The sequence below is a fragment of the Cinclus cinclus genome, chromosome 38, assembly GCF_963662255.1.
Source record: "Cinclus cinclus chromosome 38, bCinCin1.1, whole genome shotgun sequence".
NCBI lineage: Eukaryota > Metazoa > Chordata > Aves > Passeriformes > Cinclidae > Cinclus > Cinclus cinclus.
In genome coordinates this window covers 324,225-336,540 of record NC_085083.1, presented here as the reverse complement: position 1 = coordinate 336,540, position 12,316 = coordinate 324,225, and the positions used below count along the sequence as shown (strand labels likewise).

General features: G+C 52.0%; 2 protein-coding genes across 2 annotated transcripts in view; both read left to right on the top strand.

Moving 5' to 3' along the window:
* The first annotated feature begins 274 nt into the window (after window positions 1-274).
* Window positions 275-5,509, top strand: LOC134056072 (U1 small nuclear ribonucleoprotein 70 kDa-like). The gene is made up of 8 exons (XM_062512571.1): window positions 275-299; window positions 874-1,031; window positions 1,282-1,344; window positions 1,703-1,757; window positions 1,855-1,919; window positions 2,251-2,313; window positions 2,555-2,636; window positions 5,356-5,509. Exons 2-8 carry the CDS (start codon window positions 885-887, stop codon window positions 5,439-5,441), a joined length of 561 nt encoding a protein of 186 aa, XP_062368555.1. The 5' UTR covers window positions 275-299; window positions 874-884; the 3' UTR covers window positions 5,442-5,509.
* Window positions 5,510-5,658: 149 nt separating this feature from the next.
* LOC134056057 (protein lin-7 homolog B) overlaps window positions 5,659-12,316 on the top strand; it is a 16,881-nt gene continuing 10,223 nt past the window's right edge. The window contains exons 1-4 of the mRNA XM_062512555.1: window positions 5,659-5,736; window positions 5,820-5,848; window positions 7,586-7,776; window positions 10,364-10,465. Coding sequence (XP_062368539.1) covers window positions 5,659-5,736; window positions 5,820-5,848; window positions 7,586-7,776; window positions 10,364-10,465 — 400 coding nt within the window. The remainder of the gene's footprint in view (window positions 5,737-5,819; window positions 5,849-7,585; window positions 7,777-10,363; window positions 10,466-12,316) is intronic.

Here is a 12,316-nt window from a genome sequence, read left to right as displayed (position 1 = left end):
GCCATGGAAACCGCGGTTACTACGAACAGGCCCCGCCCCGTTGCTATGACCAAGCCCCGCCCCTAACAACCGCTGTATAGACCACGCCCCCGCATAATTTTCTCCGCCTCCAGCCCCGCCCCATTGGCTGCTCCGCCCTCTTTGGCCCCGCCCATCAACGCCCCTCAGCCGTTAGCGGCGCCGCCCTGTGTTTCCGCCACCGCCACTTCCGGTTTCGCCCCACTTCCGGCGGCGCCGCGGCGGCCGCGCATGCGCGGGGGGAGGCGCGCGCGGAGCGGCCGAGCCGGAGGGAGCGCGGGGTCCGTGAGGGCCGAGGGGGGGCGGGGACGGGGCCTGAGGGGCTCCGGGGGGTCCCGTAGGGGAAATGGGGCCGAATGGGTTGAGGGAGGGAGGGGGAAGAGGCCCGGACGGGCGGAGATGTCATGGGGGAGTCTGGGGTGGGTCTGTGAGGGGGTGGGGGAGGGGAGCTGCCGTGAGGTTTTGGGGGTCTGAGAACGGTTATGGGTATTGGGGGAGGAGTTGTGTGGAGTTTTGGGGGTCCCAGAGGGGCTGGGGTGCGTATGGGGCTCTGGGGATGTGTAGGGTGGGGTTATCGGGGTCTGGGGGTGTCTGGGCTGGGGTCTTTGCGGTTCGCGGAGTGTTCGGAAGGGTCTGGAGGGGATTCTTGGGGGTCTGGAGGTGGCCGGTGTGGGGCGAAAGGGGCCCGGGAAGGTTTTGAGGGGACCCAGGTGAGTTTTTGGGGGTCGGGGGGGGGGGGGGCGTGGATTCAGTGACTGCGCTGAGGGAGGAGCTGGGACGTTTTTGGGTGGGTGGGTTTTAGGGTGATGCTGGGTGGGTTCAGGGGGTCCTGACCCACCTTGTGCCCCCCTCCAGAGCCCCTCAGGATGACGCAGTTCCTGCCCCCCAACCTTTTGGCCCTTTTTGCCCCCCGGGACCCCATCCCTTACCTGCCCCCCCTGGAGAAGTTACCCCACGAGAAGCACCACAACCAACCCTACAGTGGCATCGCACCCTACATCCGGGAGTTTGAGGTACCCCAAACCCCTCGGGACCCCCAAAACCCCGCACAGACCCTCCCCACACCCCCAGAATCCCCCAAAACCCCCACACCAAAACCACCCCGGACCGCCATAATTCTCCTTTGCTTTTCCCCAAATCCCCCATGTATCCCCATAACCTCATCCTGGAATCCCCCCAGACCCCCGTAACACCACCCCAAACCCCCTCCGCACCCCCAAAACCACCTCGGACCCCCTCCAAAACCCCTGTGTGTCCCTCCAGGACCCCCGCGATGCCCCGCCGCCGACGCGCGCTGAGACGCGCGAGGAGCGCATGGAGCGCAAGGTACGTCCACAACCCCCCCAAAACGGGGGGAGAAACCCCCCAAAATTTGGTGCAGCCCCCTCAGGGGGGCTCATCCCCTTCCCCACCAGGCTGGGATTGCTGTGGGTGTCCCCAAAACTGGCACCGAGGGGAGTGTTGCCCCCTAAATTTCAGCTCACCCCCCGATGCAGAATTTGGTTCGTCCCCTTTGGGTTTTAGGGGATCCTCCTGGGCTTTATCCCTTCCTGTTGGGATTCTCGGGGTTCCCCACCGATCTTGGGGGGCTGTGGGTGGAGCCTGTGGGTTTGGAGCCCCCCCTGAGGTCACCCCACTCCCCTTTTTTGGTCACTTCTCCCCCCCACCTTTTGCCCCCGAACAGCGGCGGGAGAAGATCGAGCGAAGGCAGCAGGAGGTGGAGTCCGAGCTCAAGCTCTGTAAGTTGGGGGGGTCTTGTGGGGCTGAGAGGGGGGGAGGGTCCCCCTTTTTCCTCTGACCCCTCCTGACCCCCCCCTTTTCCCTCTTTTTCCCCAGGGGACCCCCACAATGATCCCAACGCTCAAGGAGATGCCTTTAAAACCCTGTTTGTGGCCAGAGTGGTGAGTGTTGGGGGGAGGATATGGGGTCCTCTCCAGTTCAGGGGAGGCTCACACCAATTTTTGGGGTTTCCCCAGATCCTTGGGGGTCTCCTCACCATCTCTGGGGTTCCTCCTGGCTGTGGGGGATCCCCAGTCCATGTGGTTCCCCCTTAACTGAGAGTTCTTCCCGCAGATCTGTGAGATTTCTTTTTAGTCTGTGGAGATCCGTGGGGTTCCCTTCAATCTTTGGGATTTTTCTCCTGGTTCTTTTGGGTTTTCCAAATCTTTGGGCCTCCCCCCAGATATTCCAGGATCCACCAATTTGGGGTCACCCCTTCTCATTTCTTCCCAGAATTACGACACGACGGAATCGAAGCTGCGTCGAGAATTTGAGGTTTACGGCCCCATCAAGAGGGTGAGTGGGAAGGGTCAACCCCCAGAAAAACTCCCCAGGTGTGTCACGCCCGTCCCCTGATTTTTGGGGCGTCCCCTCACACCTGCAGACGTACCTGGCGTACAACCCCCCTGAACATCCCCGTGACCGCTGCTCAGTCCTGGGGAGGGGTCACACCTGTGTCACCACCCCTGTTTTTGGGGTGGTCACACCTGTCCCCCGCATGTCCCACACCTGTCCCACACCTGTCGCACACCTGCAGATCTACATGGTGTACAACAAGCGCTCGGGGAAGCCGCGCGGTTACGCCTTCATCGAGTACGAGCACGAGCGGGATATGCACTGTGAGTACCCCCAGACCCCCCCTCCCCCCCCCCCTCCGGACCCCCAAATTCCTCCCCCACTCCGCATGTCTGACCTCCCACCCACCCCCCACCCACACCTGGGGGGCCCCGTGGCCCCCCCGGCCCGGGAGCCAGGTAAGTACCGGGGCAGGGCGTGGCGGGCGACCAGGCGTGGCCGTGCGAGGCCACGAGTGACCAGGGTGTAGGTGGCCAAGGTACAGGTGGCCAAGGATGTTGGTGTTCGAGATAAAGGTGGCCAAGGCTACCAGTGCTCAAGGTTACAAGTGGCAAAGGCTCAGGTGGTCAAGGGTACAGGTGGCCAAACTGTAGGTGGACAGGGCTACCAGTGGTCAAGGGCATGGGTGGCCGAGGTGTAGGTGGTCAAGTTTACAGGTGATCAGGGCTACATGTTGTCAGGACTGGTGGAGTTTTAGGTAGCCAAGGCTACCGAGGTAACAGGTGGCCAAGCTCTAGGTAACCAGGGATACAGGTGGCCAAAGGACAGGTCGCTGCTCAACTAGAGGTGGTGGCCAAGGCTATGGTTGGCCAAGGCTACTGACAAGCAGAGGGACAGGTGGTGGTAGCCAAGGTGCGAGCAGAGCTACGATCGGTGGCCAAGACTACAGGTGGTGGCCAAAGCAGAGGCAGAGCTGCACTTGGTGGCCAAGGCTCCAGATAGCCAAACTGCAGGCAGCCAAGGGTATGGTTGGCCAATGGTACGGTTGACCAAGGCTACCGTTGGCCTACTTCAAGGAAACCAAGGCTGCAATTGGCCGGTGGTACTGTTGGCCAACTGACGATCAGTCGAGGCTACCATTGGCCAAGATTCCAGGTAGCCAAACAACAGGCAACTGAGGCTATGGTTGGCCAAGGCTTCCGTTGACCAAGGCGCCAGGTAGCCGAACTGGAGGCAGCCAAGGCTACTGTTGGCCAAGGTTTTTGTTGGCCAAATAGCAGAGGTGACCAAGGCTGTGGTTTGATGTCCCATTGGCCAAGTCTCCAGCTGGCCAAGCATCTGTTGGCCAATGTTCTGTTGGTCAAGGCTACCACTGGCCACTCACTGGTCCAGCATCCAGCTGGACAAACCTATGGATAGAGCTGCCATTGGTCAACCTTGTATTGAGGTTGGCCAACCATTGGTCAACTTTCCATTGAAGTTGGCCAACCATTGGTCAACTTTCTATTGAGGCTGGCCAACCATTGGTCAAGTGTCCAGCTGGTTAAACCTATGGGTAGAGCTCCTGTTGGTCAACTTTCTATTGAGGTTGGCCAACCATTGGTCAATGCCATTGGTCAACCATCCATTGGTCAAGCGTCCAGATGGCCAAACCTACGGATAGAGCTCCCATTGGTCAACCTTGCATTGAGGTTGGCCAACCATTGGTCAACTTTCTATTGAGGCTGGCCAACCATTGGTCAAGTGTCCAGCTGGCCAAACCTACGGATAGAGCTCCCATTGGTCAACCTTGCATTGAGGTTGGCCAACCGTTGGTCAACTTTCTATTGAGGCTGGCCAACCATTGGTCAATGCCATTGGTCAACCATGCATTGGTCAAGCGTCCAGCTGGCCATATCTATGGATAGAGCTCCCATTGGTCAACCTTGTATTGCGGTTGGCCAACCATTGGTCAACATTCTATTGAGGTTGGCCAACCATTGGTCAACTTTCTATTAAGGTTGGTGAACCATTGGTCAATGCCATTGGTCAACAATGCATTGGTCAAGCGTCCAGCTGGCCATACCTATGGATAGAGCTCCCATTGGTCAACCTTGCATTGAGGTTGGCCAACCATTGGTCAACTTTATATTGCGGTTGGCCAACCATTGGTCAACTATCTGTTGAGGTTCACCAACCATTGGTCAATGCTATTGGTCAACCATCCATTGGTCAAGCGTCCAGCTGGCCAAACCTACGGATAGAGCTCCCATTGGTCAACCTTGCATTGACGTTGGCCAACCATTGCTCAACCTTGTATTGCGGTTGGCCAGCCATTGGTCAATGCCATTGGTCAACAATGCATTGGTCAAGCGTGCAGCTGGCCAAACCTACGGATAGCGCTCCCATTGGTCAACTTTGCATTGACGTTGGCCAACCATTGGTCAACTTTCTATTGAGGCTGGCCAACCATTGGTCAAGTGTCCAGCTGGCCAAACCTACGGATAGAGCTTCCATTGGTCAACCTTCCGTTGAGGTTGGCCAACCATTGGTCAACTTTCTATTGAGGTTGGCCAACCATTGGTCAATGCCATTGGTCAACCATCCATTGGTCAAGCGTCCAGCTGCCCAAACCTACGGATAGAGCTCCCATTGGTCAACCTTGCATTGAGGTTGGCCAACCGTTGGTCAACTTTCTATTGAGGCTGGCCAACCATTGGTCAAGTGTCCAGCTGCCCAAACCTACGGATAGAGCTCCCATTGGTCGACCTTCCGTTGAGGTCGGCCAACCGTTGACCCATCCTGCGGCGGGCGCGTCGTGCCGGCGCCGCTCCGTCTCTGTCTCTCTATCCCTGCACCCCCTCGGGGCGGGCGATCCGGGGGCGTCCCATGTCCCCGTTCCGGGGTCGTCCCGTGTCCCCGTTCCGGGGTCGTCCCGCGTCCCTGTTCCGACGGGTGCCGGCTCTCCGCGTGCGGTTGGTGGGGGGACGGACGGACGGACGGACGGACGGATGGCCGGCCGTCACCGGGGTTGTCATTAACACTGTTTTATTGTCACTGCAGCCACCTTTGTGATGGCTTTTGCCACTGCTGGCTTGCAGCTGATCCTAATGCTCCCCCCTCCACACCTCAGTGTATGGTTGGTATAAGGGTTTGTATCCTGGTAAGACACGTTTGTACACCCCCGCAACCCCCCCCCCAAAAAAAAAAAAAAAAAAAATAACAAAAACCAAACCAAAAAAACCAAACCAAAAAAACCAAACCAAAAAAACCAAACCAAAAAAACCAAAAAAAAAACCAAACCAAACCAACAAACAAAAAAACAAAATACAAAAATATAAAATATAAAATAAAATCACCGCGGTGATGGGGAGGGGTTGGGGGGTGATCTTTGAAACCCACCCCCCCCCCCCAACCATTCCCTCCCCACCCCCCACCCCGAAGGTAGCGGAGGAGTTTTTTGGGGAATTTGGGGGATTTTTGGATTTTGGGGGAGACCTCACCCCCCCCCCACCCTGTGCTCACAGCCGGGCTTGGCCGGGCTGGGGGTGGCAGGGTTGGACCCCCCCCTCCCCCCACCCCTGAGGTTTATCTGACCCCCCCCCCCCCCTCTACCCCCCCCCCCTTAATTTAAAGGACCCCCTCCCCCGCTGTATTTTGGGGATGGGGCTCCTCGTAGCGCACCCCCCCTCCCCCTCACTTCAGGGACCCCTTCCCAGCGCGGGCAGGGAGCGAATCCCACCTGGAATTCCCAAATTTCCCCTCCCTCCCCCACTCCCCCAGCGCCCCCCACCCCCCCCCCCCCCCCCCAAAAAAATCACTTTCTCAGTCTTCACTGAGATGGGGACACGTGACCTTCCCCCCGCCCACAGATTTTGGGGGGGGGGCCCTCAAGAGCCCCCTCCCCTTAAGATGGGGGGGGTGTAAAGGCAGGACCCCCCCCAGCCCCTCCCCCCCCCCCTCCTCGCCAGGTGACCCCTCCCCCGCCCCGTGTTTGTTGTGTCCGAGGAGGAAGAGGATGAGGAAGGAGAGGGGGGGGGGGGCTCCATGGGCCCCCTCCCCACGTGGATCCCGAAGGGGAGGGGGGAGCCCATGGCACCCCCACCCCCCCAAAAAAAAAAAAAAAAAAAAAAACTTTTTGGGGACCCCTCCCCCCAGGAGCGTGTAGGACCTACAGCTCTCTGGGGGGGGGGAGGGGAGGGGACAGCTCCCTTAGATTTGGGGAGGGGGGGGTTGGGTTTTGGGGGAGGGTGGGAATTGGGGGGGGGGGGGGGCTCAGCCCCCTCCCCAGTGGATTGGGATCGACCCCTCCCCGGTCCCAGCGACCGAGGGGTGGGGGGGGGGCAGCGGAAGGGGGGGGAGGGGAACGAAAGTGGCGATTTCTTTTTTTTTTTTTTTTTTTTTTTTTTTGTGTGTGAGGGAGGGGGGGGTCCCTTAAGGGTGGGGGGGGGGGGGGAGGGGGTTACCTGAGGGTGTTAATTTTGGGTCGGGGGCGGGCGGGGCTGAGGTAGGACGGGTCTCAGGTAAGGCCCCAGCGCCCGTCCAGGAGCGGCTTCGTCTGGAGGGGCCCCCCCAGCCGGGGGGGGGGACACGGACCCGCCCCCCACCGCACCCAGGACTCGCACGGGAGCACCAAATTTGGGGAGGGGGGAGTGGCAGGGGAGGGGGTCAGGGGGTTTGGGGGGGAGGGGTTGCGTCCAGTGGTGGTGCTTTGGTTTTTTTGGGGGGTTTTTTATTTTTTTTTTTTTGGGGGGGGGGGGGGGTTGTGGGGCTCGAATTGTGTTGGGTGCCCCCTTCCCCCCACCCCAAAAAAAAAAAAAATTGGGGAGGGGGTGTGAGAGTGAGGGGGGGCAGGGCAGGTAAGGCAGCGCTGGGGGGGTGTCCCCCAAAATTAAAATGGGGGGGGGGGGTCTTAGGTAAAGGAGGTGACGCCCCCCAAAAATGAGATGGGGGGGGGTCAGTGTATGGGTAAAGGGGGTGACACCCCCAAAAATTTAATTGGGGGGGGGGGTCTTAAACAGGTGAAGGAGCTGACCCCCCCCTCAAAGACCCCCAAACCAGGGTGGGGGTGCAGAAGAAGCTGAGGGTCCCAGGGGTCCCTGGGGGTCTCTGGGGGTCCCAGGGGTCCCTGGGGGTCTCCGGGGGTCTCCGGGGGTCCCTGGGGGTCCCTGAGGGTCTCTGGGGGTCCCTGGGGGTCTCTGGGGGTCCCTGGGGGTCTTTGAGGGTCCCCGGGGGTCTCCGGGGGTCCCTGAGGGTCCCTGGGGGTCTCTGGGGGTCCCTGGGGGTCTTTGAGGGTCCCCGGGGGTCTCCGGGGGTCCCTGAGGGTCCCTGGGGGTCTCTGGGGGTCTCTGGGGGTCCCTGAGGGTCCCCGGGGGTCTCCGGGGGTCTCTGGGGGTCTCTGGGGGTCCCCGGGGGTCTCCGGGGGTCTCTGGGGGTCCCCGGGGGTCTCTGGGGGTCCCGGGGGTCCCCGGTCGCGTGCTGCTGGTTTGGGGGATTGTTGGTTGTGGATTTTGGGGGGGGTCTCACAGTCCCTAACCCACCTTGCCTTCGCAGCCGGGGCGTGGCTGGGGGGGAGGGGGCGCCCCCTGAACCCCCCCCCCATTTGATTCCTTTTATTTCGTTGCATTGCATTTCATTTTATTCCATTTTATTCCATTTTATTTCATTTTATTCCATTTTATTCCATTTTATTTCATTTTATTCCATTTTATTCCATTTTATCCCATTTTATTTCATTTTATTTCATTTTATTCCATTTTATTCCATTTTATCCCATTTTATTCCATTTTATTTCATTTTATTTCATTTTATTCTGTTTTATTCCATTTATTCCATTTTATTCCATTTTATTTCATTTTATTCCATTTTATCCCATTTTATTTCATTTTATTCCATTTTATTCCATTTTATCCCATTTTATTTCATTTTATTCCATTTTATTTCATTTTATTTCATTTGTATTCCATTTTATCCCATTTTATTCCATTTTATTCCATTTTATTTCATTTTATTCCATTTTATTCCATTTTATTCCATTTTATCCCATTTTATTTCATTTTATTCCGTTTTATTCCATTTTATTCCATTTTATTCCATTTTATTTGCATTTTATTCCATTTTATTTCATTTTATTTCATTTTATTCCATTTTATTTCATTTTATTCCATTTTATTTCATTTTATTCCATTTTATTCCATTTTACTTCATTTATTTTATTTCATTTCATTGCATTTCATTTATTTCATTTCATTTTACTTAATTTGATATTTTCATTTCATTTTTATTTCATTTCATTTCATTCTGCTTTATTTAATTTCATTTTATTTTATTCATTTTTTCATTTTTTTCATTTCATTTGTACTAATTAGTTTTATTTCATTTTCTTTTCCTTTTCATTTTATTTAATTTTATTTTATTTTGTTTCATTTCATTTAGTTTCATTTCATTTTATTTAATTTACTTCATTTTGCTTTATTTCCTTCTTTTAATTTCATTTTATTTTTATTTCACTTTTTTCATCTCATTTTATTTAATTTAATTTCATTTTACTTGATTTTGTTTCATTTGTATTTATTTTATTTGTATTTACTAATTTAATTTCTACTTATTTATTTCATTTCATTTCTGTTTATTTTGTTTCATTTCTTTTTATTTATTTTCTATTTATTTATTTCATTTCTGTTTATTTCATTTCTATTTATTTCATTTCTGTTTATTTTATTTCATTTTATTTCATTTCTTTTCTATTTTTTATTTATTTTATTTCTATTTATTTCATTTCTGTTTATTTATTTCATTTCATTTCTATTTATTTCATTTCATCTCTACTTATTTATTTCATTTCTATTTATTTCATTTCATTTCATTTTTTATTAATTTCATTTCATTTTTATTTATTTCATTTCATCTCTACTTATTTATTTCATTTGTGTTTATTTCATTTCATTTCTGTTTATTTCATTTCATTTTTTATTTATTTTATTTCATTTTTATTTATTTCATTTAATTTCTGTTTATTTATTTCATTTCATTTCTGTTTATTTCATTTCATTTCATTTTTTATTTATTTCATTTCATTTTTATTTATTTCATTTAATTTCTGTTTATTTATTTCATTTCATTTCTGTTTATTTCATTTCATTTTTATTTATTTTATTTCATTTTTATTTATTTCATTTAATTTCTGTTTATTTATTTCATTTCATTTCTGTTTATTTCATTTCATTTCATTTTTTATTTATTTTATTTCATTTTTATTTATTTCATTTAATTTCTGTTTATTTATTTCATTTAATTTCTGTTTATTTCATTTCATTTCATTTTTTATTTATTTTATTTCATTTTTATTTATTTCATTTAATTTCTGTTTATTTATTTCATTTCATTTCTATTTATTTCATTTCATTTTTTATTTATTTTATTTCATTTTTATTTATTTCATTTAATTTCTGTTTATTTATTTCATTTCATTTCTATTTATTTCATTTCATTTCTGTTTATTTCATTTCATTTTTTATTTATTTCATTTCATTTTTATTTATTTCATTTAATTTCTGTTTATTTATTTCATTTCATTTCTGTTTATTTCATTTCATTTCATTTTTTATTTATTTTATTTCATTTTTATTTATTTCATTTCATTTCTATTTATTTCACTTAATTTCTGTTTATTTATTTCATTTCATTTCTATTTATTTCATTTCACCTCCACTTATTTATTTCATTTCTGCTTATTTATCTCATTTCTTTTTCTCACCTTATTTCTACTCACTCCATTTCATTTCCCCTTGCTCATCCCGTCCCACTCCCATTTATTTATTCCATTTATTCCATTTTATTCCCTCGGACTTTATTATTTTATTTCCTTTCATCCGACTCGTTCCTCCCCATTTCCCCACGGGCGCCGTTATTTAATTTGGGGGGGGTGGGCTCCGATATTTTATTTCATTTCTGATTTCTCCGAGGAGGGGAGGGGGGGGCCGCTCCCTCCCCACCCCCCCCTGACGCCCCCTCCCCTTTCCCCCCCACCCTCCCCCCCCACCCTCGGGACCCCTCCCCAAATATTTTTCAGCCGCCTACAAACACGCGGACGGCAAAAAAATCGACGGGCGCCGGGTTCTGGTGGACGTGGAACGGGGCAGGACCGTCAAGGGCTGGCGGCCCCGGCGCCTGGGTGAGACCCCTCCCCAAATTAAACCCCGGGTTGGGGCAGTTGGGGGCAAGTTTGGGGCAGATTGGGGCGGTTTGGATCAGTTTGGGGTGAGTTTGGGGCGGTTTGGGGCAGGTTTGGGGCAGTTTGGGGCAGATTGGGGGGGTTTGGGCAAGTTTGGGGCAGATTGGGGCGGTTTGGATCAGTTTGGGGTGAGTTTGGGGCAGTTTGGGGCAGTTTGGGGCAGTTTGGGGCAAGTTTGGGGCAGATTGGGGCGGTTTGGATCAGTTTGGGGTGAGTTTGGGGTGAGTTTGGGGCAGATTTGGGGCAGTTTGGGGCAGATTGGGGCGGTTTGGATCAGTTTGGGGTGAGTTTGGGGCAGTTTGGGGTGAGTTTGGGGCAGATTTGGGGCAGTTTGGGGCAGATTGGGGCGGTTTGGGGCAGATTGGGGGGGTTTGGGGCAGATTTGGGGCAGATTGGGGCAGTTTGGGGCAAGTTTGGGGCAGATTGGGGCGGTTTGGATCAGTTTGGGGTGAGTTTGGGGCAGTTTGGGGCAGTTTGGGGCAGATTGGGGGGGTTTGGGGCAGATTGGGGCAGATTGGGGCGGTTTGGATCAGTTTGGGGTGAGTTTGGGGCGATTTGGGGCAGATTGGGGCAGTTTGGGGCAGATTGGGGCGGTTTGGGGCAGTTTGGGGCAGATTTGGGACAGTTTGGGGCAGTTTGGGGCAGATTTGGGGCAGATTGGGGCAGTTTGGGGCAAGTTTGGGGCAGATTGGGGCGGTTTGGGGCAGTTTGGGGTCAGTTTGGGGCAGGTTGGGGCAGTTTGGGGCAGATTGGGGCGGTTTGGGGCAGATTTGGGGCAGTTTGGGGCAGTTTGGGGCAGATTTGGGGCGGTTTGGGGCAGATTGGGGCGGTTTGGATCAGTTTGGGGTGAGTTTGGGGCAGTTTGGGGCAGATTTGGGGCAGATTGGGGCAAGTTTGGATCAGTTTGGGGTGAGTTTGGGGCAGTTTGGGGCAGTTTGGGGCAAGTTTGGGGCAGATTGGGGCGGTTTGGGGCAGATTGGGGCGGTTTGGGGCAGATTTGGGGCAGTTTGGGGTGAGTTTGGGGCAGTTTGGGGCAAATTTGGGGCAGATTGGGGTCAGTTTGGGGCAGATTTGGGGCAGATTGGGGCAGATTGGGGCGGTTTGGGGCAGATTGGGGGGGTTTGGGGCAGATTTGGGGCAGATTGGGGCAGTTTGGGGCAAGTTTGGGGCAGATTGGGGTGGTTTGGATCAGTTTGGGGTGAGTTTGGGGCAGTTTGGGGCAAATTTGGGGCAGATTGGGGTCAGTTTGGGGCAGATTTGGGGCAGATTGGGGCAGATTGGGGCGGTTTGGGGCAGATTGGGGGGGTTTGGGGCAGATTTGGGGCAGATTGGGGTGGTTTGGATCAGTTTGGGGTGAGTTTGGGGCAGTTTGGGGCAGATTTGGGGCAGTTTGGGTGAGTTTGGGGCAGTTTGGGGCAGTTTGGGGCAGATTTGGGACAGTTTGGATCAGTTTGGGGCAGTTTGGGGCAGATTTGGGGCAGTTTGGGGTGAGTTTGGGGCAGATTTGGGGCAGATTGGGGTGGTTTGGATCAGTTTGGGGTGAGTTTGGGGCAGTTTGGGGCAGATTTGGGGCAGTTTGGGTGAGTTTGGGGCAGTTTGGGGCAGTTTGGGGCAGATTTGGGACAGTTTGGATCAGTTTGGGGCAGTTTGGGGCAGATTTGGGGCAGTTTGGGGTGAGTTTGGGGCAGATTTGGGGCAGATTGGGCCGGTTTGGGGCAGATTTGGGGTCAGTTTGGGTGAGTTTGGGGTGAGTTTGGGGCAGTTTGGGGTCAGTTTGGGGCAGATTTGGGG

Bases quoted from the DNA above. Each gene is read 5' to 3' on its own strand.
- LOC134056072 (XM_062512571.1), top strand. From the start codon at position 885: ATGACGCAGTTCCTGCCCCCCAACCTTTTGGCCCTTTTTGCCCCCCGG. The intron at 1,758-1,854 runs GTAAGTTGGGGG...CTTTTTCCCCAG, and splicing joins GGAGTCCGAGCTCAAGCTCT to GGGACCCCCACAATGATCCC. The intron at 1,920-2,250 runs GTGAGTGTTGGG...ATTTCTTCCCAG, and splicing joins CCCTGTTTGTGGCCAGAGTG to AATTACGACACGACGGAATC.